Below are 24,700 nucleotides of genomic sequence, written 5' to 3'. Positions count from 1 at the left end.
TGTGCTCATGCCGGCCGTTAGCCAACGGCAATCTGACAGCCTAAACCAGTTACACAGACACAAACTTGTAGTTTGTGGCCTCCACACAAACCGCAATTTGTTGTTGGACAGAGTTTTGAAGAGTAATGACTTTCTTTTATCCTGAAGGTGAGATTAATAAAACAAACATGACTTGATTAAGAGGGGTTATGGAGGTGAATTTAGTCTCTCTCTAGATCAGGGGTCGGCAACCCAAAATGTTGAAAGAGCCATATTGGACCAAAAACACAAAAAACAAATATGTCTGGAGCCGCAAAAAATGAAAAGTCTTTTGTATGAGCCTTACAATGAAGGCAACACATGCTGCATGTTTCTATATTAGTTAGAACTGGGGGAAGTTTTTTTTTTCATTATGCACTTCGAGAAAAAGTCGAAATGTCGAGAAAAAAGTCAAAATGTCGAGAAAAAAGTCAAAAAAGGCAAGAAAAAAGACGAAATGTTGAGAAAAAAGTTGAAATGTCAAGAAAAAAGTCGAAATGTTGAGAAAAAAGTCGAAATGTCAAGATTAATGTTGAAGTACAATCTCGAGAAAAAAGTCGAAATGTTGAGAAAAAAGTCGAAATGTTGAGAAAAAAGTCGAAATATTGAGAAAAAAGTCGAAATGTCAAGAAAAAAGTCGAAATGTTGAGAAAAAAGTCGAAATATTGAGAAAAAAGTCTAAATTTCGAGAAAAAAGTAGAAATGTCAAGATTAATGTTGAAGTACAATCTTGAGAGAAAAGTCGAAATGTCGAGAAAAAAGTTGAAATGTCGAGAAAAAAGTCAAAATGTCGAGAAAAAAATCAAAATATTGAGAAAGAAGTCGAAATTTTGAGAAAAAAGTCGAAATATCGAGATTAAAAAGGAAAGGAAAAAGTAAGAAAAAAGATGAAAAAAAGGAAAAAAAGGAAAAAAGAGGAAAAAAATTGAAAAAAACGAAGAAAGAAAAGGAAAATAGAGGGAAAAAAAGAAGAAAAAAAGGAAAAAAAAAGGGAAAAAAGGTCAAACATTTTTTTAAAAGCTCCAGGGAGCCACTAGGGCGGCGCTAAAGAGCTGCATGCGGCTCTGGAGCCGCGGGTTGCCGACCCCTGCTCTAGATCTTACGGCAGGAGGTCAGCCAGTTCGGAGCTGGCACCAAAGTCAACATGCAATAGTTAAATTCCTCCGTAGCAATACTAGCTGCGACTGCAGTCAGCTCTGCCGGTGTGTGGTGCTGAATGATCGCTCTGTCGAAGAGAGCTTTAATCACATAGTAACCCCTGGCTTAGTGGATCATCAGTTCTCTGCCACGTTTTTAAGTCCCACCTGGGGATGAGATGTGTTTTGAGGTGATGCTATTGCCGTGGCCCTGTCAAAGCTCTACACCGTGAGGCAGACGCACAGTTTCCTGAGTGCTATCACACAGCGGTGCTCCTCGTTTTTTTGTTTCTTCCCTTCTAAAAAAACTGAGAACCTAAAAATATTTGACACAGTTGATCTTTTGCCCTGTCTCACCTCACTCCTCCTGTTGCCTTTTTTCTCTTTCTCTTCAGGAATTACGCAATGCCTGAGGAACAGAACAAGAAAGGGGCCGTCTAGTTCCTGGCAGACAAGCAGCCGTATACCGTAAAGCCAAGAGCAATCAACGCGTCAGGCTATGTTATCTCCTCCTCTGACTCAGGACACCTAAACTTCTTTGCACAAGCGCCTGCTTCTCACTGCTCGTTTCATCGCTCACTCCCACTCAATCTCATATACACGTGTATCGTATGCAGTATGATTTCTGCTGTTGTGCGTTCTTGTCTTTTGTCCCAGCCGCTTGTGCTTCATATAGACGGTTTAGCCGGGGACATTTGGAACACAGTCAATCCTTTTAATTGGATTCTATTTAAGGAAACCAAATCACAGACGGTGAACATGCTTGAAGTTTTGTTTGGTAAAATGGATAATTTAGCACAGCCAGAGCCCCCCCCCCCTTATTTGTCCATCCTCCAAATCAGTCCCAGCAGCTACTGTATGCAATGGCAGTGAATTTCTTTTTGCCTCTTGATTTGGTGTTCATTGAAAAGACTTGTCCAAAATGGTTGAGAGAGACAAACCGTGCCAATCCACACTAAAGCAGCTCAGTCATTCACTATTGACGTCCTCTGTCCCCGGAAGAAGAGGTGGTGGAGAAGGAAAAGTGGAACCTGTCCCATCTTCCCAACTTCTGTAAAGTGGAAGCCATTAGAAATGGTATGCTTCCATGCAATAGTGCATATCAATCAGTCACCATGAATGTTTTCAATTCCCCCTCTCTCGCCATCAAAGGCTCAGATTCTCACATTGTCTGGATCCCTGAATATTGCAGCAAGTTAGATTGATGCTTCACAAACCAGTGGAGTGAAGGTTGGTGCGCGGTAGGGGGAAAAAAAATCAGTTTAATAAAGAGAACTGATGAGCAAAATGCCAACAAAGTCAGTTTCCTTCATGTGGAAAGAAAAACATTGTCTTAAAGATGAGGCCTTCTGTAATATTTTGAAGGAAAGGGAACATAACCACTTGAACAGCTTTTGTTGCCCTTGAGAGCAAAAAGAGAAAAGTGAACTGTGTATCAGGGTGCACCATGTCTTAAAATCTGCCTCCCCAGGTGATACAAGACAAAGTAGCAGATTACAGTTTTTGTGTTTATTTAACTGTGCATATCTGAGCACAGTGCTTGCAGCGTGTGTTATTTCTCAAATTGAAGCCTTGCTCAGTAAGCGAGGCCAAGTAAACAAGAATCTGTGAATTTGTATGTGTCACTATTTAAGGAGAGGACAAACCTTCAAAAATTGCATCACCAAAGATTTTATTTCATTATCTGTGAGATCTATATTAAAATTTGCCAATTCAGATTTTTTTTGTTTGATGAGCTCTGAGTCTCTTTAAGTGCATTTTCAAAGACATAAACTGGAATAGAAACGTGCAGAAAGCCGCCACGTATTTGGTCTGCCCAGCTCTAAACTTGTGACTAAGTGACTTTATTCCTCCCTCTTGGAAAGCCTCTCTGTTGTGACACTACTCTTTACTACCACTGTAAATGCAACACGTGTAGCTATTGAATGTTTTTTGATTGGAAAGATACGTGGAAGATATACCGTTTATTTCCATGTGGGGCTAAAGGCATATTCTTGCTTTTATTAATTATATGTATTTATATTTAGTGAGATCTGCATTTATTTTCATTGTTTCTGTTGACTAAAGAGAACATGTTTTGTTATTTTACATATACTGTAACTTAAAGTATAATGTCTGAAATGGGTGGCAGTCAGTTATTACTCAAAACCTTTTATGTAAAATATTTGTATTTTAATTTTACCTTTGAGCAAGAAATAGTAAAAAAAAAAAAAAGTATTTTCATGACATTGACAAGGGTTTCTCATAATTTGCATATAATGGATTTGATGTATTACAAAAAAAAGCGGTTGCAGTGAGTGACTCACAGATTGGCTCTGTTTGCACAGCTGCAGTCACCTTATTTTGTTCTGGTGGCAATCACAGCAGTGAAAGTGCTGTATATTGTATAGCAATGTTGAACTCAGTGTTTATTTCAAGATTAAATGTGTTTATAAAAGGTTCTTAGTTTCTTTCAGCCTGTTGTTTGCATAATTTGGGTGCCATATGGATGCAAAGATAATGTGCCAGTGGTTGCCGTATAATCTGGGGCTTTACTCACAAGCATGGAGCCACTAAGAGGCTTAGACGTTCTTGCTAAACATCTGTTTTTGTTTAGATTGAGAGTGCAAAGATTGTGCAGGAAATTACTTTTTTTTTTTTAAAATTATTTTATTTTTTTATTTGTTATAATGATGACAGTGAAAAATGTCAGAGGCTGTCAAAAAAATGAGATGTGGAGTTATTCCTCATAGCCTTCAACGACAGTCCAAAATGAGACACTGCCTACAGCAAAATACAAAGGTCATTATGATCATTCTTGTTCATGGTTGAATTAAAACATGAATCACTTTGTCATAATTTGCCAAGACAAGACTTTTTAGTATACTCTTCAATTTGAGAACAGGTTACAGGACTGAAACGATTGATGGTTGCGCTGTTCTCCTATTGTCAGGTTGCATCATGTTTTCCATATTTATTCAGTTCTTTTTTCAAAGACATTTACCAAAAAAGCACATGAGTCTGTCAAACGACATCCTGCCAGGTTTTTGCGTGCTTTTCCTCCTGATGGACTAGTCTGTTCTTGGCAGCTTTTTGGATCCATCGCTGTATACGAGTCTCATCCATGGACCACCCGATACGACCTAGAAAAATAAACCACAATTTCAGAAGCCATTGGGCTTTTATGAAAATAAATAAGAGCTAAACAAAAGTGCTTCCTTGTACTGTAAGCATGTTACAGTTTTACAGAACAAATATATTGCAAGCGCGATGCAGATTTTGGTCAGGCTGATGGGGATGGGGTGCGTCCTGCTCTCCTTATCAGTCCAGTGTCTGTGACGCATCAAGGAGACGGGGTGCCGGAACCGGATGACAGTTTGTTATACGGCCGATTGAAGAATTCTGAGTTGCTCTGCAATTTGGACAAGTTGTTGTCTCACTTGCCTGAGCCTAAGAGTAGTGAGTTGTCTAGATTGTTGTTGAAATAGATCCAATAAGGAAGCTGTGTAACCTCACATCTGCCCTTATATCCTGGTGTGAGGGTTTTTCCTTTTTCATCCTCAGCCTAGTCAAACACTCTTGTTCATTACTCAAATCCATTATCTTAAAACTTGCTTCTTACATTCACAACCTAGTCTGACTTTCACACAAACCACCTCCTCCTCGTCTCATCAGCGTGAGCTGCCACTTCATAGCTTGGCTCGTCCACCACAACGCCTGATTTGGGCCTGATTGCCAAGCATTTTTTAAACAAATCTGTTATTCTAGAATTACTTTGTATCATCATCTAAATTGATTTGTCTTATTGAGATTAGCGCTGGCTAAACAAAAGCTTTGGCTGTAAAAAATACTGACTTTGATGATCTTTTGTGGCACCTGGGCAGCCGACAGACCTTGCCACCTGCAGTCAGAGATAACAAAAGGGTGAGAATCCCGGGTGAATGTCACAAGAGATTATAAAACATCATACGGCTTTCAGTTTTACACAAACTTACAGCTAATAACCATTATCCCCATGACGAAAAGCACCGCAGCGATGATCAGGCCAGCATATCTCAGGGATGTATAATCTGGACACGTGACACACAAGTCAAAAAAATGAATCACACACTATGAGTAACAACACTTAGAAACACAGTGAAACAGGCTTCTTACCATAGGTGAAATCCTTGTCCCACTTGGGGTCTATAAAAGTAGAGAGAAAAGTATTGACTTAAGTTTGACTGTTAAACAGAGGAGGCATCTACAGGAACAAGAAAAGAGCAGATCACTGGGGAACAGCTGTCAGAGATAGTGTGACAAATCTCCCGGCTCGGCTGACACACAGTTGATGCCGTATCAAAACCTTATCTATGGCAAGCCAGAACAACATGAGGACGCAAATATCTTATCTCCTTTTGCATAAGGTACAATCAAGCATTAATCTGTTGGCGAGAGGAGAAGTGAGGCGCTCTGTTCTACCACTCTTTTTCTTTTTTTTTCTATTTTGGAGGACAGGGAATTGTGATACTGTCAGTGTCTCTAAGATAACAATAAAACAGTAATGCCTGTGGCATTTAAATATCTGTGGAGAAGGAAAAAGTTTTAGTTACCCCAGGGAACAACTATATGGGCCTTGTTTTTGCTGGTTGTCTTTGTTGTGGATCTCACTGTTGATGGTGCAAAAAAAAACAAAAAAAAAAAACAACAACCAAACAATGTTATTATTTGAGTTAAAAAGAAACAACATTTTTAGCATCTTTTTTCTTTTCCAGTTAATATTCATGAGGTGTAACAATTACAAGACATACCGGTAGGTTTATTATTTAAAAGCATCATTTCATCCATCGAAACCTTTGTTTAAAGGATTCTTGGATTGTTACTCCTCAATACGCTTGAGATGCGTTCAGATGTCTGACTTCCTTTCTATTTAAATGTCTGAATGTTTCAATGAAATGACTCTCAGGGGAAATTGAAGCTTTTTAAAGCATGTCAGCATTCATAACCCTCTCGTTCATTCTTTCCTTTCACACTGTAAACCCAAGAAAAAAACACCCTCTTTTACATTTCCCGGCAAGGGCATGACGTTAAACACTTGCTAGTTACCTTATTTCAGGCTTCTGCATTTTTGATGGGAAAGAGAGCCATGGGCTTTTTCTCACTGGTCTGGGCATGTGTTATAGTCTAGTGAGGGAGGTAATGATTTGTCTGCAGACCAAATTCAAAGACAGCACCCACTCGGTGTTCAAGCACATGAGACATACAGGTGGGGATCGTTACCTGAAGTCGATGTGGGCTTTGTCTGTGACTCCGTCATGTTCTTAGTGAGAGCTGAGAAGGAACAAAAATCATTTAAATTAGATTTATCTGAAGTTTGGTTTGGTGTGTATGGCACAAATGACACACCGATCTACCTGTTGTCTTTGTTCCTGACACGGTGGGGTGGACTGAAGTGCGGTTATTTGTGTCCTGCTTAGTGACATTTTCAGTGACGACCTTATTGGAGGTAGCGTTAGCCCCTCCGGTAGTTCCAGCTTCCAGTCTTCCTCCTGTCACATAGAGCAACTGAATAACATGGAAGTGGAAAATGCGTGGTTTTCTTAACACAAAATCATCGATAGATAGATACCGTATTTTCTGGACTATAAGCCGCTACTTTTTTCATAGGTTTTCAACCATGCAGCTTATACAAAGGTGCGGCTATTCTGTGGATTTTTCTTCCACGGCTCGGGGCACTCTAACCGGACTTATTGCAAAATAACTGCAAAGAAGTATACGCTGCTTCTTCTTTAGCAGATAGAAGTAGGTAGAAGCAGATTTCAAACAGATAAATAAATACCGTTATTTTCTCTTGGTTCTGTCCCGTTTTAATCAGCAAAGCTGCTGCCGTGTTAAAATACACTGTTAGGAAAGGATCTATTTACGTACATACATGTACATCATTTACAGTTCAAAATCCTTCTGTAGGTGTAGTAAATATCTAATCTAACAACATAAACCTCTGTGGCTTGCATATCTTTTTTTTTTAAATAGAGCGGATGCGGCTTATATGCAGGTGTGGCTTATAGTCCAGAAAATACGGTAGATAGATAGATAGATAGATAGATAGATAGATAGATAGATAGATAGATAGATAGATAGATAGATAGATAGATAGATAGATAGATAGATAGATAGATAGATAGATAGATAGATAGATAGATAGATAGATAGATAGATAGATAGAGAGACATATACAGTATGGACAGACAGAAAGATGCAGCATTGGACGAGCTTTACCAGCAGAAACGGAACCAGTATGTGCCGTACTGGAACTCACAGACATCATTTGATCTGTGGTTGTGGGATCCTCGGCCCACGACACTGAAGAAAAGAGAAGAGGAAAAAAACAAACAAAAAAAAACAAGCCAGATGAAACATTGCTATTTGCATGATGAACAAAGCACCTTGTTGTTTGTGTGTATGAGTTGTTCTAACAATGCTGCCATGTATTCCTGGCAGAGGCCAGACTTCAGAATGTGTTTGGTCATGCAGATGAGAGAGGCCTGCAGATGCAGCGAGTATGTCACAGTAGTGTTGCTGTGAGTGGGGCTGTGAGACAACCTCTGGCTACAACAGAGCCGGATTGTTGAGTGAGACGTGAGGACAGAAAGGCCATTGTCTGTTTACTCACTCGGCACCTTCCAATTAGTGCCGAAGCTCCACAAAAACTCAACTTTGTTGGGCTTAAGTTGTGATTTGAAGTACTTTAATGAACCTGTGAGTAGACTTGACTGCAGTGCGGTGTGTTATAGCTGACTTTTATTTGTATGTTTCATACAAATAACATTATATGCGTCGTGTAACTACAATATGATTGGAAATTTAGCATCTGCTTGCAAACAGCTGTAGCTTTTTCTAATTCTATTGATCTATTGCAGGGCACATCTAGAATTATTAAAATTACATAATCATACAAGTGAATATTTAATTTTCCTCTAAATATATAAATCCTCATTTTTGGCTATGTGTTCCTTTTATTAATAATATGTATTGTACCCTGTCTGTGAAAACAGTGAAACAACATTGCTATATTGTTCTTTAGTGCACTTGAGCTGATGACAAATCGTCTGGTCCCCCAGACATGTGTAAGGTAAATATAATATCAGACGAACAACAACATGATACATTACACTTTATTATTTAACTACATTATTTATTTAAGCAAGCCTAATCCCAAAGGCAGTGATACAGTGTTATAAATAACTTGGAGTCCATTATTTTACACAGAGAAAGATTATGTTGAAGACTGTTGCCTGTCCGGAGGTGTGGATAGGCGACAACAGAAACTACCTCTCAGAATCAACAGGCCTTTACTCAACATGTTAAACACTGATGTTTGTGAGATTTTTAAATTGGAAAAGACTGCACTATATGTCTTATTTGAAAAGTACACAGTAAAAAGCTTGCGGTTTGGCCATAATACTGAGTGCTATGTTTACGGGAAACCAAACACCAAACACAACAACAGTGTAATACTGTTTTTCATCTGCGGTTGAAAATATCTGGCAAAGACCAGACCATATTTTAATATTTCTGATATGCAAATTTCTTTGCAAATACAGGGTGTGCTTTATTTTCCATTATCCACATTTGCAGAGCTTTTTATTTCCAAGCAGGAAAGAAAAAGCTCTTACAATAAGTATAGCCCATCTATCTGCAGCCCAAGTATGTAACACCTCTGACGTGAAGCGTTCACAGTGAAAGATGTGATTGAAAGAACTCAACACATCGCTAAACTCGCAAACTTAAAGGAACTTGGAGCTTGTAGTAACATGCGATCATTTCAATAGATAAAAGCACTCTTCCTCTTTTAAAAGACAGAAGTTATAAAAGAAACTCCAGATATCGGAGGCTACATTTAGGTTGTAAAACGACAGCTTGCTTTTACTTCCAGTGTGTTATCACTTGTTTTTCTAAACCTTAAAAGTAGTGTTTGGGGCACTAACCAAAGTTTATAAGGTATTTTCAGGATTTTCAAATGCTCTTTATCCATCTAAATAGATACATATATATTCAGTGTAAAAAAAATTATTTCCAAATGTCTCATATTACTCATAGCTGGGTTTTGAGCTGCTATCCCGGGTTTTATTAAGAAACCAACAGGATAAAAATAGTAGACTTATAATTGTCTAATATCTTATAATCCATGTGCTTAGAGGAGTGACTGGAAACTGTGAAAAACGGTGTTTGTGGAACTGCGAAGCATCACATCTCATCTAATAATCTGCCAGACTGATGTGTGATGCAGATGAGTTCAGTTGTTCAGCACTCGTTATATGTTCACATTTCAAATTCTGCTCATATATGACCACACACTGAGCAAATTTAGTACTCATGGGCATTTCTTTGGGTACTCACCTTTAAATATGACTACAAGGAACAGAAAGGACATAGAAATCTGAAAAAATAAGGAAAAAAAACTCATTATAAGTAAAGGAAGTGCAACACAGATTCAGAATAAGTAGGGTGGCTTTAAAAACTAATTTAAGACTTCTTTGCACGGTTTGGCCAGGACATGAATACAATGTACAGTAAACGTTAATGACTCAGATGATTGAGATAGTGAGCCTGGAACACTTTGTACACTAGAAATACACCAGACAGGAAGATGTGCTCAGAGGGGTTAACGTCACACGGCCACTTCTCCTTCCGCCTTTACCACGAGGCATCGCCGTCATCACCACACTTCTCACGCAAGACAGAAAAGCAGTTCTGGTATTGAAACTTAATATATAAGAAACTTGTTTTTACCCATCAGAAATGAGTTATTAAGGCCACATATTGTGTCTGCAGTCCTCCCACATATGTCTTTTGCAGCAGTGTAGATGCAATAACAACACATTTAAAAGCTGTCACCGATTAAAAAGTGGCATTGGAACATGTGTCAAAATACTTTTTTACATAATGGAGACAATTAGCAGTACCCGGATCAGTGGCAGAACAGACTTCTTCCTCCCCCTCAAAATATTGCCTGTAGCTTGAATTGAAAACAGAAAAAAAGAGTCCAGTTTTGTGTGATTTTACAGCACTACAGAGAACAGCAACTGATGAGCAGGTGCAGCAGATGTGGACAGGGTAACGGATTGGAAGTCTAGATCGGGGACCTGGTTTGACTACACGATCTTTGACCTATCCTGGCAGCAGCTCATCCTCCCGGCTGGCAGCGGTGTGACAGGTGAGCGTCCGTGGACGTCATGAGCTTTGACAGCTCAGATTAGCAGCTCGTGCCAATCTTCATTTCACTCCAGAGCATATGTCAAGACGTGGCCCGGGTCCCCAGGGCACTGCAGGCCTTTTTCCCTGCTCCTACTCTGACTCGCCCCACTGTTTATCACATGCAGGACTCTCATTCGGTCTTCCATTTGTTTGCCATCTTCCATCAATCTCCTTTTAGTCGACTTCACCCAAACAGCCCTCAGCCTTTGGACATTTACGTGTTCAATCAGATTATTATGCTTACCTTTGTATCCATCCTGTATGATGCTGGTGCTGCCAGATGTCTGCAGAAGCTCGGCATCCACTGCGCTTTCCTCTTTCTGCCAGTTTTGAAAAGCTGATGGGGAAACTGTCAACTAACCACACCCTTGCGCTCGCCACTACAACTTCCTCATCCAATTGTTTGAACTGTGTTTCAGTCTTTCTCTCTCTGCCTCTCTCTCCCACCCATTCTTTCTCATGACATTGCCCTCGTCTGTTCGTTCTTTTTTTTCTTCAGTTTTTCACTTCTGCTAATGATCTCTGTGTGCATTTCCACCTGTCTTTCATCCGCAGAGGCCTCCATTTTATTTTATTTTTTCTGGGCAACCTGTCAAATTTACCATCCTTCTCCATGTTTACACATGCTTTTCTTTTCACTGGTCCATCAGTCCCCGGGATCGACGCTGCTGACTTACAAACGTGAATGAACCGTTTTACACCGAGGCCAAGTCGGTGTCTTTATTCATTACATTTTTATATATTTTTCAAATACTTTCTCAAGGCTACGGAGAGGAGGTTCTGACTGTGACTCGACAGCGTTCTCCAGTTGAGAAGCACAAACCCAAACTGTCACAGCAGACAAAGCCTGCAATTTGTTCAGACAAACAGATGAATTGCTGTCTTTGTCCACAGCACTGGGGGTGTTTTTGAATCAGCGTGTCAACATTCACGTGCTTTTAAGTATTTGCATTAATACAGCGTACCGTATTTAGATTTATAATACAGCTGAGTTTCCCAAAAAGACATTTCAATTAAAAGGTAGCCGAGGCTACAAAAGTGTAGAAAAACTTGATGAAAGAAGAAGGAAAAAGAATAACGTGTGGAACAAGGAGGAGGTTAATGGGCCGCAGGTCAGTAAGAGGCAGGAGTAAACACTGGGAACAGTTCAACACTTTGTGAAAGACCATGTGGGCAAATAGTTCAATGATTTCAGAATAATGTTCTTAGTGTGAACGTGCAGCTGTCGTGGTCTTGGGATCTTGATTTGGCTTGAGTTTGGGTTTATTGGTGCTCCTTTGCTTTTGGACTCCCGTTTTGCCTGATTTCCTGTTTACCTTCTAAGGTGTTTTACCGAGCCTGGAAGAATGGTCTGCGCCAGCTTCACTTTGGCAAAGTTCCCCTTGCCAACTGAGTGACCTTTATTGATCTCTTCTCTGGTCCACACCTGCGTATCCTCACTTTATCTGTGTGTTAATCTCATGTCTTTCCTCTTTTCCTTGCCAGCACTTTGCTGTATTTCTGTCGCGCTTCCTGTGTTCCCGTCCCCTTGTGTTGACTTTCATCTTGTTTGTGTTTCCTGGAGTTACTTATAATCCTGCTTTGGCAGCATATTTTGTTAAACAAATGCACTTTATGTTTAATTCTGCCTCCTCTTTTCCTTTTTTTCGGATCTCTGTTTAAAACCTGACAGTAACAAAACTGTGGAGATGCAGAGAAATGTTTGCGCACAACTTATGAGGTTGTGATGACGTTTGATGGTCAAATTAATTTCTTTAATTCTTTCCTTGCAGTTCAAAAGTTGTGGACACCTCAGTCTTGTTACTGGGATGTGTGACCTGCACATCTGTGAGGGCACCAGTAATGGTGAACAATGCTCCCAGGTTTTGGAGCAACATCCAAAGTCTTTTTTAAGAAATCCTTCCTCATTTCACCACTCAGCGGGTTGCTTAATAAGAGTCCCGCTGTGAAACGGACCTGCTTGTACACCCTGGAGTATTTGGCAGATCATGAAACAAATAATCCAGCTACTGTGGCTCCGAACTGGTAAGCAGCTTCAATCCTTTATTTAGCATTAATATGAAAAACATTGAGCTTTCAAGACTACACCAGTTGGTCTCCCCTGGACCCAAACCCTTACACAGTTCAACACTTTATGTTACTCCATATTTTTAGATAAACAGAAACTGTGTCATTTGAAATGTGTTTAAATTAAAAAAAGACATAGAACCCATGTTTAAAAGAGATTCAATGGCAATAAATGAAATCAAATATTAGAAAATCCTCCTCCTCCTTCATCAATGTTGCCACCAGAAAGAAATACCAGGCACATTTTGTTATTCTGAGTCATATTTAAGTGCACAACATGCAATATCAAATAAAAGAGTGTAACAGTTTGACAAAGACTGGACAAGTGCAAATAGTAGGAAAGTGGTCTAATAGTGAAACCTTCCAATGAAACCACATGTTGTTTTGTTTTTTAACACTTATCACTCATTAGCCCTTTTCTGTCATGCAAGCTGCTGCAGCGTGATCTGGTCAGGAACAATGCCGTCGTATGTAACAGCCAGTATGTTCCCAGTTCAAACATGAACAAACTCAATAATTCATAGTGTTTTGACAACTTGGTAGTCTTTCATTATGACCATTGTATTTGATCAGCGTGACTCTTTTATTCATTGTGCAGGGTCAATTACATCCAGATTACACTCAACTGGAGAGCAGAACCGCAGCTTGAGTCAGAACAACTTCCAGTAAAATCCTGTTGTGTAATTTGTGAAACTTTGTTTTTTTTTTTGGTTCAATGTGAAAAATCTGGGTAATACGAGCAACATTTGCACGTATTGGAGTTTCATTTGTATTTGTTTCCCACAGGTAGACGACCTGTTAAAGTTATGGGGATTTAAAGTGGTGGTATTTTATCATACAGAAGGATGTTGAAACTTTCCTGGAGAAGAGGTAATTATAGCTCTTATTTATTTTTCTTTTGACTAAATTGTGAACTCTTACTGTTTGTCTGTTTGCGCTACCTCGAGAGTCTCCAACAAATCAAAATGTTCATGAGGCAATGAGGAAAAATAGAAGTTGACGTGCAGTACTGAGCTGTCAAGCCTTTAGTTTAGCAGATTACCATTGCTGCCTGAGCTGAAATGATGCATTATGAACAGGCTTTGGTATGAAAACAGCAGTCAGTTAGACAGGAACTTAAACAATTGTTCAGTAATGAAACAAACATACCTTGACAGCTCATGATGGAGAATAGCAGGCCTTACTGAGGGGAGCACAGCTCAGTGAAACAGCCCTATTTATCTGCAGGCAGTCAGGCCTCACTGACAAGCCTGAATTTTGTAGCTGTGACGAATTAAAATATAATTTTGCATTCTGTAGGTAACGATTTCAATAGAATTTGTGCACCACAGTTTTTTAGGGGAATTACAATACATCCTCTAAAGCAAAATATAGCCATTGTTTTAGTGAAAAACAAAGACTTTAGATCTGCGTGATATGGCTGAACTATTTGCAGTCTGTAATGTGCTGGCGTATTCCTGCTTTGTGTGTTCCACTTGGGAGATGGAAGATAGCCCATGCCACTGACTTTGAGATCAGTGATGCAAAATTTAAGGCTGAATTATGCTTCTGCGTCAAAATGACGCCGTGCCTACGGCGTGTGGTTTGGATCGACGCAGAGGACACGCCGTCACCTGCGCCGTCACTGACGTGCACCTCCTGAAAATTGTAACTACGCGTCGAGGAGACGCCGTCCACACGCAGACAGAGAGGGCTGTGATTGGTTCGTTTGAAAGCGAAGCATTTCCGGTTTCCGGTTTGAATCAGTAGTGAACTTCCAGGGCTCTTTTCTTCGTTTATATGTGATTTTTTTTGTTTTTGTTTTTTGCACAATAGTTGTCCTTATCTCTTTGATTTACTGTGACCGGAAAAAGTCGGATAAACCATTCAGAAAAAGATCGCTAACTAGTGGCCGCGGGGGGTACTGCACCGCGACCAAATGGAGAGACGGAGAAGTCCGAAGGGTTCAGCACGGCGTCACGGCTGCGGCGTGTGCTCTGCGTTGGTGTGACGCAGAAGCATATTTCAGCCTTTAGTCTCAGAAAGTTTTTTTTTTTTTTTTTAAATAACTTTTTATTTTTTTTATTTTAACATGAAATTCACTTACTTTTGTTTTCCCATTTCCTAATTTCCTTGTAATTTCTTTTGAACTTCTCTCAATAAAGACGATTAAGAGTTATCATAGCCTGTGCAGTCAAGGACTTCTTTTAAATGCTTCTGTTTGAAGTAGAGAAGAAAGACGGTTGTGTAACACGCGGCACAGCTGAGCCGATGCGCTTCTGGTCTCAGTCACTCCCTCTCTCTCTGCCCGCCCTCTCCAACCCTCCTCCCCCCAGAAAAATCCTCACGGATGTTTAGAGCTGAACTTTTACTCCAGAGAGAAAACAGGATTAAAGCCAGGACCTAGATATGGTTTTCCCCTCCTGAAGTCATAAGGACGCTAAATACCACTCAACATGATGCCACTTCAGGGATTCCCTCCGACCGGCCGGGAGAGCTGAACACTTTTGTAATAGAAGGGAGGATTGAGGGGGTGGGGGAGTAGGGCCCTGTCATCAGGTTCTCATCTGGATACATGTGGGGAAATGTTGATGTCAGATGGGTCAAAAGGATGATTTATGCTCGGATGCCCCTGTGAGCATGTGTTGCTTCTGCTTCAGTGGCAACCACACACATGTCATTCCTGTTTTGTGTCTATCCAACTAATTCATGTCTACCTGCAGGCCAGCGGGGGTGTACTGGCGGGGGTTTTAGAGTTGGCTGTGCAGAGCAACCATGACTTGGCTCCGAAGTCGGGGAGATCTCAGAGAAAGAAGGAAATAAACCTTAAAATATTATATAAAGAACTGAACTGAGAGATAAAAGCTAATATTGATTCTGACTTTCCTGGCTGCGTGAGGTTACCAGGACTTTCACAATCCTTTCCTTCGGTTCACTCAGCCAGTCTTTCATGCTTCTATTCAAGTTTGCTTTTTAAAACTGAGTTATATATTAAGTCAACTGACTCCTTTAAAAATAATGAAATAATAATAGAATTATCAGAGAATACACAATGAAATGTAAAAACACTACATTCAGCTCTTTTCGGTGTCGTTTCAATTAGACTATTAAATTTAACTGACATGGAACAAAATAGTACTAAATATTAGCTCTGCAATCCTGTACATAGTTACTAGACTGCTGAGTCAAAAAGGCCTTTGTTTGACCTTATCCTCCCACTCTAGACCAACTCTCCTCGCAGTTCAAAGGGTAGATCATAATCCCTCTGCGGTCGCTGCACATCCATGTGATGCCCCGCTCTCACGACGCCCTGTCAAGAGGCAGATTGCACACAGATCATCTTTAAGTTCACGATGAAGCTACAGTTAATCGTGTGTGTTCGTCAGAATCGTGCTATGACCTGAGGGCTTGATATTATTTTTAGTTTTTACAGACCTGAGGGTAGATCGGTGAGCTCCAGTCACTCTTTTGTTGAGGCGATCGGGGGTCAAACAAAACTGGAGGGAAAGGGAGAGAGGAGCGCCCAGTGTCCTGGTACACCCTCTCATCCCTTACATCTTCATAAATATGGTTCATAGGGAGGTGAAGGACATCTTGAAAAGCACATGGAACACATGATCAAAACATACAGTATATGTGGATGATTCAATCTTCTGGTAATCTCTAATGGAAGAAAATATCAATATCACAATTATATGAATAATTTCATTTCATTTTTTATTTATTCCATATCATGGAAATAGTTCATATGTTCCATTCCATGATGGAAAAGGGGCAAGAAGAAGAAAGCCTTATATACCAAGCCCCTTTCTCAAAAAAAATAAAACAATTCATATGAAGATGGTCTGTCCGTCTGTTCAACAATCACTACTTATATAATACCAAAAAAAAAGAAATAATGAAAAAACAAAACAAAAAAATAAGAAAACATACACACTAACTCACCAACAATATAAAAACCAAAACAACAAAATATATTTTACCCGTTAAATTCATATTGTCTAATTGTGTGGTCTTTATACAATTTCTTGAACTGGTGAATATTTTTACAATCTTTTAAATCAGTTGTTAAGGAGTTCCATAATTTTACACCACATACTGAAATACACATTTGTTTTAAAGTGGTGCGTGCAAACGGATGTTTAAAATCAAATTTCCTCCTATGGTTCTTATCTTCTGAACTAAACACAAAAAAACGTTGAATATTTTCAGGCAATATTCTGCTTTTTGCCTTGAACATAACCAATAAAGTCTGTAACTCAATAATATCTTTAAGTTTAATTAATCCTGCATTGATAAAAAGTCCATTGGTGTGTAATCCCTCACTAAACTGTCTTAGTTGGCCCTTATTGGCTCATATGTGGGATATGTGGGACTGTTGCCCCCGAGTTAGTGTATATTTGTGTCTCACCAAGGCCCCGTCTTTCCTCAGGGAGGGGACTGAGAGAAGACTTGAAGTCACCAGCGGGATAATGACGATGGGATTCCTCCTGAGAGTAGTAAACCAGAAGAGAGAGCATCTGATCAGGTTTTACATCATGCAACTTCCTCCAAATGGCAATTCCATATGTTTCCATGTGTTGTTAGCACAGAAGGGGAGTGCTGTGAATCCTTGTAGAGTTGGTTCATTTAAAATATTTTCCCATCAGTCATTAGCAGGAAGAAACCATCCCGATAAGACGGGCTTGCCTTATTTCATTTATCTCAGAAATCCTGCTATGGCTTCCTGCCACCTTCCCCGAACAGCAGAGGTAAACACAATTCCTGTCTGCAGTTTTAACTTCAACTCCAAACAAAAAGAAGAGATAGAGTCTGGGTAAGGGTGAATCACAGGGATGTGTCTGGCATATCTAAAGTAAGAGGGGGATTGTTTAAAGAATCAAATGCTGTGCTTTTCAATACTACATTGTTGCGGTATATTGATATTTGTGGACAGGACATCTCACAATCTGGCCAAATCAAAAACAATTTCAAGTCAACACCACATACCACTTGAGGTAAATATTTCTAGTTAAATTAGGGTGAGGTGAGACTCGCCTCCACCCGTGTTTGTGGATTGATTCTCTTCTGACAGCACAGCGTTATCTGTTTTCTTTTACATCCCTAAACAGTTTTTCTTCAAGGTTCAAATCCTTGTTGGCCTTTTTAAAAGTACAAAATGATAATTTCTCCTAGATCAATGTGCATTTTGAATGCTAATTGTGAAGTATTGATCTATGCTCCATTTCCACGCACAGCTGAAGGTTTCATTAGTTTATCTATCCATTTTCCTCGTTATAACTGAATTCTCCACTTCCTCCTCTGTCAGATAACCTCACCGTCGACTAACCCCTCTCCTCCAGTCATCTGTTTGCTCAACCATCTCAACATTTCTGCATATTTTTAGCTGCCCTTTTCTGCACCCCCCCCTCCCCACAATTTTTTACCGCTGCATAGCTCTCGTAGACGTTGCTGTCCGTTTCAGATCCAGAATCGATGAGGAGCGTGCGCTGGGCCGTAGTGTTGATCTTTTCTCTGCTCTCATACTTATTGGAGTTTCTTACAGTTGATTGACTTGACCTGCGTGGAGGAAGGATGTGTTATCAGCTACGCTGGAATTCTGCTCATAATTAGTGTCCAGCGTGAATTAAGAGAGATGCAATGCACTCGCTGGAACTTGTTTCCTGCATTCACTTAGCTGTTGATACTAATCTATTATGTGTTTCCTGGATTATTTCCTGGACGTTGATGACTCTAACTTGCATAAACATTGACTTTGTCTTTTCTTTTTTATTGGGCAGCATGGCTGTTTTATTACTGGAATATCCATGAATGAGACCTTAGACTTGCTAACATGGATTTTTTTCTCTGTGTATCTTTATTACTTCAACTCATCTAAGCCTTGACTCACCCATCCTCTTCATTCTTCTGCCGGTCCACCACGCTGCCCTCTCCTGCCCCAGCTGAGGGTACGCAAACAAGTGGAAAGAGGCTTAGAAAATTATAACTCATAGAGGAGACTGAAAAAAATTAAAAATAAAGAAGCACAGAAAAATATCAGAGAACTCAAAAAGACTGGAGACTGTGCTGAATGAAAGCCTTGCGAGCTGTGAAAGAAGTATTATGTACAAAAAGAAACATTGCTTAAGAGGTAGAAAAAAATAAAATGCAATAAAGATTGAGAGGGAGACCTTGACAGTGAGGCTGAAAAATAAATACAAACAGACAAAAGGAGACATGGAGGAAGGACACAAAGCTAGCTAATGAGATAAAAGATATAGATGCAACTGGGAAGTGACAGCTTTGAGCGGTTAATTCTGGGGAAATGTAGAGGCTAAGAGGATGAGCAAAAGCAGAAGAGACAGGAGAGAGGAACAGAAAGAGAGACATGTAGAAATGAGGTGCTGAGCTGACGATTACTTCATGGTTCAAAGTAATCTCATTAGTGTTCTGTTGGGAAACCGGAACATTATAAAGACCGAAAGTGATGGAGAGAGCACGTTCACATCCATAAATGAAAAGATAATCATGGTTACTTGTCTGATCTCTCCTCTTTTTCCACTGCAGTCCCAAGTAGCAGCCCAGCAAGTTCAACACAAGCAAGGCTCCGAATACAACAAGGAAGATTACAGTCAAATAGGCCGGCGGTCCAGTTCCACCTAGTTTGCAATACATTAAAAACATCATCTCAGTGCAGACTGGTTAAAGAGAGAGAAATGTGGAAATTTGTTCAAATAATGAGTTTCTCATTGTCTTCATGCTTGGAAACTTGGTGCCATGAGAAACTGCTACCATTACTACAGCCTTGGAGGTGCATACATTAACACAATTTAGCCGAAGGAGGCTAACATCTCTGCAAACTGCAATTTCCAACTTTCTTTTTCAGAGACTTTTTCCAGAGATGTGGTAAAAGACTCACCATCAGAGTCTTTATCTAATGGGACCTCTTCTATTTCTGGCCTCTCTATGGAGGAAGATAAAGAAAAACAGAAATACATTCAAATACAATGTATTAAAGGCAGTTTGACGCTTGCCCTGATCAGATCTCTTACTGTAGAGCTAAGGTTACACCAAACTGACCCTTGGTGGTGATGGTTAGTACTGCATTGTCGTCAGCATAGCCACTCTCTCCTATTGCATTGAGAGCATTGATGGAGAAGCTGTAGGTGGTGTCAGGCTGCAGACCAGTCACAGTGAAGTTTGCTGCATCTGAGGGAACAACATCCACATACAGGGAGCTGGCAGACTGGCGCCAGTGATATCTGTCAACCAAAAAGCAATGTCAAGAGCTACTCTTTTATTATGAAAGTGTGCCATCCTCAACTCTTTTATAGGCTTTCCACCTTATACGAAATCTCTGTCGCAAACCACCATCAAAGCCAGGGATCCACTCCAGAGTGACGCTGTCATGGGTGACGCTGACTTGGCCAAACGACGACGGAGGGTCTGGATGATCTGAGAGTGAAAGAAGACAAGATAGGTCGGAAAAGGAAAAGCATTATATGAGATTTGAACACATTCACTCAACAGGGAGATATCTTAAAAAAGATTTAGCTGCTAAAAAATGCAGATGTGTGCCATTATGTAGTTTAGTGATTATAAATGCAGGAGCTGATGCAGCCCTGCAGTCGATAGGGCTGTGCTCTGTCTTCACTTCCCTCTTGACTATGGAGCTGTTAAAATATACTAAATGGTTGTAAATGTCAGAGCGGTGCAGATGTTCCTTGGTGTAAAGAGATGAGGAAGAAAAAAAGATAGGTATCATCACTTTTACGACATAGTTGTGTTTGAAAGTAGAATTATTTTGTAACATTTAATTTTGGACATGTAATAAATGTTAACCTCAGAGAAAAATGTGTGATGATTTGTTGATGGGCTTTTTTTTTAGTATATAATGATCAGATTTCATATTTCATATTTTAATATGCACCAATATCATCAACATGTCATCTTACTGATGATGTGGATTTCTTTATAATCAGGATTTCTTCTTATACTTGTTTGTTTGGGGGCTTTGGCTGATTGCTGTATGAGCAGAGAGCCTGGCGTGCCAAATATGTATCCATACGAATGCAATGAAAGATTGCCTCTTGATGACTTCAGTGTCAGTTCTGAGAACAGAGGATGCTGTCCAGAGCCTCAATCTGACACAAAGCACTACTTCTGTTAGGGTAGGGGAGGGAAATTAGACTGTTTTGCATCTGGAGCGTAAAAAAAAAAAAGGATGGAGGTTTGGGGGGCATGGGGAGAGGTAGCTGAGGAGAGAAAGTTGAGTAGCAACATAAGAAGCAGATGCTCCACTCATGTATGGCTCCTGGCAGCAGTCCAGTTGCAAAGTAAATAATCCCCATACTATCAGCTCAGCTCATAAGATTTCAGGGCAAAGAGGTCAGCTCTATATGGATCTTGTCTTTCTGAAATCCAAAAGGCACCATTCTAAGAGGGGGAGAGAGAAAAAAACCTGTCCCTTTCGGGCTCCAAAATGATAAGGAAGCATTTAAAATGTATTATCACTGTGTCAGATTAATTCAGAATTTTCACTGCTCCGTAAAAAGATGAGGGAAAAAACAGGGCCAATATTGGATTGTATTTTATGATTGGATTGTATTTTATGGGTTTTATAGTAATTATTAAATGTGTCCACTGATGGTTGCTGGCATTTGCTGAGAGCTGGACGTGGTCGATTATAGTGGTGGGGCGCGGATACATTGGTAGCTCGAAGGAAGAAAAGTCTAAGTATGCCAGGACAGTAAAGCGTATCAGAGCGGTATTATCTGAGGAAGAAGTAAAGTTGTGCCACAGGCTAGACGATAAGGTAGAGATAGAGCAGCGGAAAAAAGTTCTCTTAAAGGACTGACTCTCAGGAGCAACTACTATCTACAGTGTGCTAAATCCAGGATTTAAATCTGGTTCTCCCAAACTAGTGCAATATTTCAGAAAAAAAAAGAAGCTCGTACTGCCTTTGGACATGGCAGAACAAACTCAGTTATTTTGAAATGCTGCCAAATTAGAACCAAAGGAAAAATTAGTGCTCTATTGCCAAGTATGTGATATGAATAATCCCTACATGCTGAATGCCATAAAAACTGACTTTGATCTTTTGCCATTTATTTAATGCACTTATTGGGGGAGATTTGTCCACTAGAGGGCAAAAATAGATCAAAAGAAACTGCAGATCTGGCAAACATACACACCTAGGTTGATGAATGACCACTTACACACTTATCGTTTACCTTTGGTGCAGTCTTCTGACTCTGGGCTTTTATTTTTTTCTTCTATTTCTTATCAGTCTTTTATCAGCTTATCTGGTGTGTTGATAAAAGCAACAAAACCACAAGTAGTTTGTGGTGGCCAGATAATCAACACAGCAACAGAGCAACTGGCTGATTGTTCTTATTATCTCGTGAAAACTGGATATTTTAGGGATACCAGGTTTTTGCAGGACACCACAAGACAGGCTGCTGTAGAGAGAACCACTGTCACCTCAAGACACACACCCATACTTAAGAATGGAAATATATGCAGAGACAGTACTTGTGCTGACGAGCTGGATGTCTAACTTGTCCTCCCCGAGTGAGTTGTGAGCGGTGCAGCTGAAGATAGCATAGTCCAGACCTGCGCTCACGTTTACTACTCGCAGTGTGCTGATGTGGAAGGAGCCCTCCCTCACTATATCGTGTTCATACCTGCGGCACAAGCACACACACACACGCACAAATTGGAAAAAGGATAAATACAGTAAGCATGAGGGAAGTATTAAAATGAAACAAAGATAGTGTATATTTATTTTTTTCTTAAAAAAAATAATCATACTTATATTGGAACCTAACCTAAGTGACCTAACGATAAAAATCCAGCCTTCAAATGCAAAAAAAAACCATGGCTGTTGAGCTGAATGGGGACTGGAGCTCTAATATTTCAGCTCCAGAGAAGAATATAGGAAGGAATATGGGAATTTAAAATAGGAATTTCATTTCTTAAATCCAAACAAAACAGCTTAATGGCTACTTAAGATTAAGCTGCCAACTCAACATCCAGAAGATCAACAAGCATGTCTGTGTTTATTGTAAGGTAAATCAGAGTAATGCTTCTGACTCTGCTAAAACTCACCTAAAGGTATTTGTAGTGACTATCTTTAGACTTTAGACTCTTTCTTCTTTTAACCAAACATCTTACTCACTTCATGAATGGTAATGACGACAGGAGATTTTTTACGCGTTGAGTACGTCAACAGAACCGCCAACAGAATGGTAAAACGCTGTGTTGCTCCACCGTCACTCGTTTATTCTTTTTAACTGACATAAAAACACACTATCAGCTGCTACGGAAGCCCCACTGGCCCAAACTACCGAAACCGTTAAGGCAAAACAAATATCAGTAGTGAAATTTAGGTCTTAATCACTAAACTATAAAATAATAACTCTCAAAACTTAAACTGAAATATATTCCTTCTCTGTGAACAACAAGGCATATTATGCAATAAAAGAGTTAACTATAAAGTAAATTATAAGCTATACATGGCGCTTACAGTATTAACTACAGTTACGCTAAAATTCACGCTGAAATTGGCTAATGTTATTTGCCCCTAGCGTCATGAGTTTACATCAGATAAACTGTAAATGGGGCAGCTGGAGGGTCCCAGGGAGCAACAGTAACTACAGGGGAGGAAACTTAACCGATTGGTCAATCGCGAGGATTTGTCAATACATAACGCTGAAACTGGAGTGGAATTTGTTAATACACATAAAGGTAAACTGCTTCTTTTTGACCTGGGGTTTTCCAAATCCATGAGTCTGCCATTTTTTTCCCAGGAGAAGTCCACGCGAGGAACGCCCTCTGCCTGACACACCAGCTCAGCTGTGGCGGTGCCATCCCCTCTGCTCGCTACCTTCCTCCACTGGGCTCCCTTCTGAAGCTGTGGCTGGACTGCAAAAGAGCAGATGGACACGGAGATAAATCATGCAGAAATGAAAAAAAAGTGTGGGTGTCCTCACGAATAAGTTAAACAAGTCTTATGAATATTTAGTTTCTGACGCTGAAAATAACAGCCGAAAACTCACACTGCACTACAAGCTTCACATCCACACTGGCAGGGAGTCCCATGCCATTATTGGCCGTGCACTGGTAAAGACCAGCATGGGCACGAGTCACATCAAGGATGGTCAGAAGGCTTGATTCGTCTTCCTGGCTCTCCTCTCCCATCTCCACCTCCTCCTCTCCCTGTGGAAGACAGAGTGAGGGGAAATGAGCAGAAGACAACCGCCATCGCTCAACGCCCGCTCCCCTCCTCCTGTGGGACGACTTTCTACCTGCTTTTGCTTAGTTGAGAGCGAGACGGGTAGAAAGATGGTGAGGGCTGAGGTCTGCATGGGGAAGGGCATTCAGTGGCACGAGTTGTAAGAGACAGAGAAGGATAATGCCAAAGGCTGTAAAGCCACGAGAAAAGGAAAAAGTAGCGGCCATGCAGGTAGAAAGCATAATGCTCTCTACTGCCAGGGGGTGGGCTAGACCGCAGAAAGCATCAGTAGATACTGAGACCACGCCACATTGATGAATGTGCCCTTTAGTCACGCAGCAGTAATGAAAGCTATTTCTCTGGATTTGGGCTGAGTGTGAAGCAGGGAGAGGTGGGGTGGACGGATAGTTAGAGCCAGTGAAATATGGCATGTGTGCATTTGCAAAGGCCAATGATGAACGATAAGAACAGAGAAAATAATAGAAAGGAAGCCAGATGAAGGAAATATAATATAGGCAATGACTAGTTGTGTGTATTTGTGTGTGTGTGTTTGTGTGTGTGTGTGTGTATAGCTCTCACCAGCCACTTCCAAGAGAACATGTCAGATATAATGGGGTTGGCATCTGCCACACATATCAGGTCCGCCGTTCCACCCAGGTTAACAAACACTGAGGGTTTCTCTGCTCTAACACTGGGAGAGTCTGAGAATAAGTTCAGAAGATGAAGCTATGTCAGAACTAATGTCAGCGTGAGACAAGCCATCCATTAAAAAGTATTGCTGTAATTGCTCTTGCACTTGTTTGCCTTTCACAGTGTTCATAACCCCATTGAAATCAGTCTCTCAGCTTGGAATACAATGCTATTAACGCCTCTATATGTTAGAGCAGAGACACTTCTGCAACCAAATTGAAAAGTGGTCATATGACCCATGAAGCCCTTTAATGAGAACACATCTACATTCTGATTATGGTACAGTGACCAATTTGCCCTCCTTTGTTTCTTCTCTCTCATCAGTCTATCTCTCCTCCCACTCAGCGGTGCTCCACTTCTTCTTTTTATTTTTTCCTCG

General features: G+C 40.3%; 2 protein-coding genes across 3 annotated transcripts in view; both read right to left on the bottom strand.

The window, feature by feature from the left end:
• Positions 1-3,798: 3,798 nt before the first annotated feature.
• fxyd5 (FXYD domain containing ion transport regulator 5) lies at positions 3,799-10,766 on the bottom strand. 2 transcript variants are annotated; one of them, XM_061716602.1, is made up of 10 exons: positions 10,615-10,760; positions 9,513-9,552; positions 7,392-7,475; positions 6,527-6,661; positions 6,393-6,443; positions 5,726-5,782; positions 5,289-5,318; positions 5,129-5,203; positions 4,989-5,034; positions 3,801-4,276 (listed from the first exon to the last, which is right to left on the bottom strand). In XM_061716602.1, the coding sequence occupies exons 1-10, from the start codon at positions 10,669-10,671 to the stop codon at positions 4,252-4,254; spliced, it is 600 nt and encodes a 199-aa protein (XP_061572586.1). In that variant the 5' UTR covers positions 10,672-10,760; the 3' UTR covers positions 3,801-4,251. The 2 variants fall into 2 exon arrangements, with proteins under 2 accessions (XP_061572587.1, XP_061572586.1); XM_061716603.1 differs by lacking the exon at positions 5,726-5,782 and having other exon boundaries at positions 3,799-4,276; positions 10,615-10,766.
• A 3,438-nt stretch (positions 10,767-14,204) lies between these two features.
• nphs1 (NPHS1 adhesion molecule, nephrin) overlaps positions 14,205-24,700 on the bottom strand; it is a 48,113-nt gene continuing 37,617 nt past the window's right edge. The window contains exons 17-28 of the mRNA XM_061717927.1: positions 24,211-24,332; positions 23,456-23,615; positions 23,165-23,321; positions 21,930-22,081; positions 19,739-19,850; positions 19,476-19,657; positions 19,315-19,359; positions 18,307-18,358; positions 17,843-17,975; positions 16,828-16,906; positions 15,852-16,009; positions 14,205-15,726 (exon numbers count right to left, since the gene is read on the bottom strand). Of these exons, the coding sequence (XP_061573911.1) occupies positions 15,637-15,726; positions 15,852-16,009; positions 16,828-16,906; positions 17,843-17,975; positions 18,307-18,358; positions 19,315-19,359; positions 19,476-19,657; positions 19,739-19,850; positions 21,930-22,081; positions 23,165-23,321; positions 23,456-23,615; positions 24,211-24,332 (1,442 nt within the window). The 3' untranslated portion in view covers positions 14,205-15,636. The remainder of the gene's footprint in view (positions 15,727-15,851; positions 16,010-16,827; positions 16,907-17,842; positions 17,976-18,306; positions 18,359-19,314; positions 19,360-19,475; positions 19,658-19,738; positions 19,851-21,929; positions 22,082-23,164; positions 23,322-23,455; positions 23,616-24,210; positions 24,333-24,700) is intronic.

Source organism: Cololabis saira, chromosome 3, assembly GCF_033807715.1.
Source record: "Cololabis saira isolate AMF1-May2022 chromosome 3, fColSai1.1, whole genome shotgun sequence".
In the NCBI taxonomy this organism is placed as follows: domain Eukaryota; kingdom Metazoa; phylum Chordata; class Actinopteri; order Beloniformes; family Belonidae; genus Cololabis; species Cololabis saira.
Note: the sequence above shows the minus strand (reverse complement) of the source record. Positions and strands in the feature narration are given on the sequence as shown.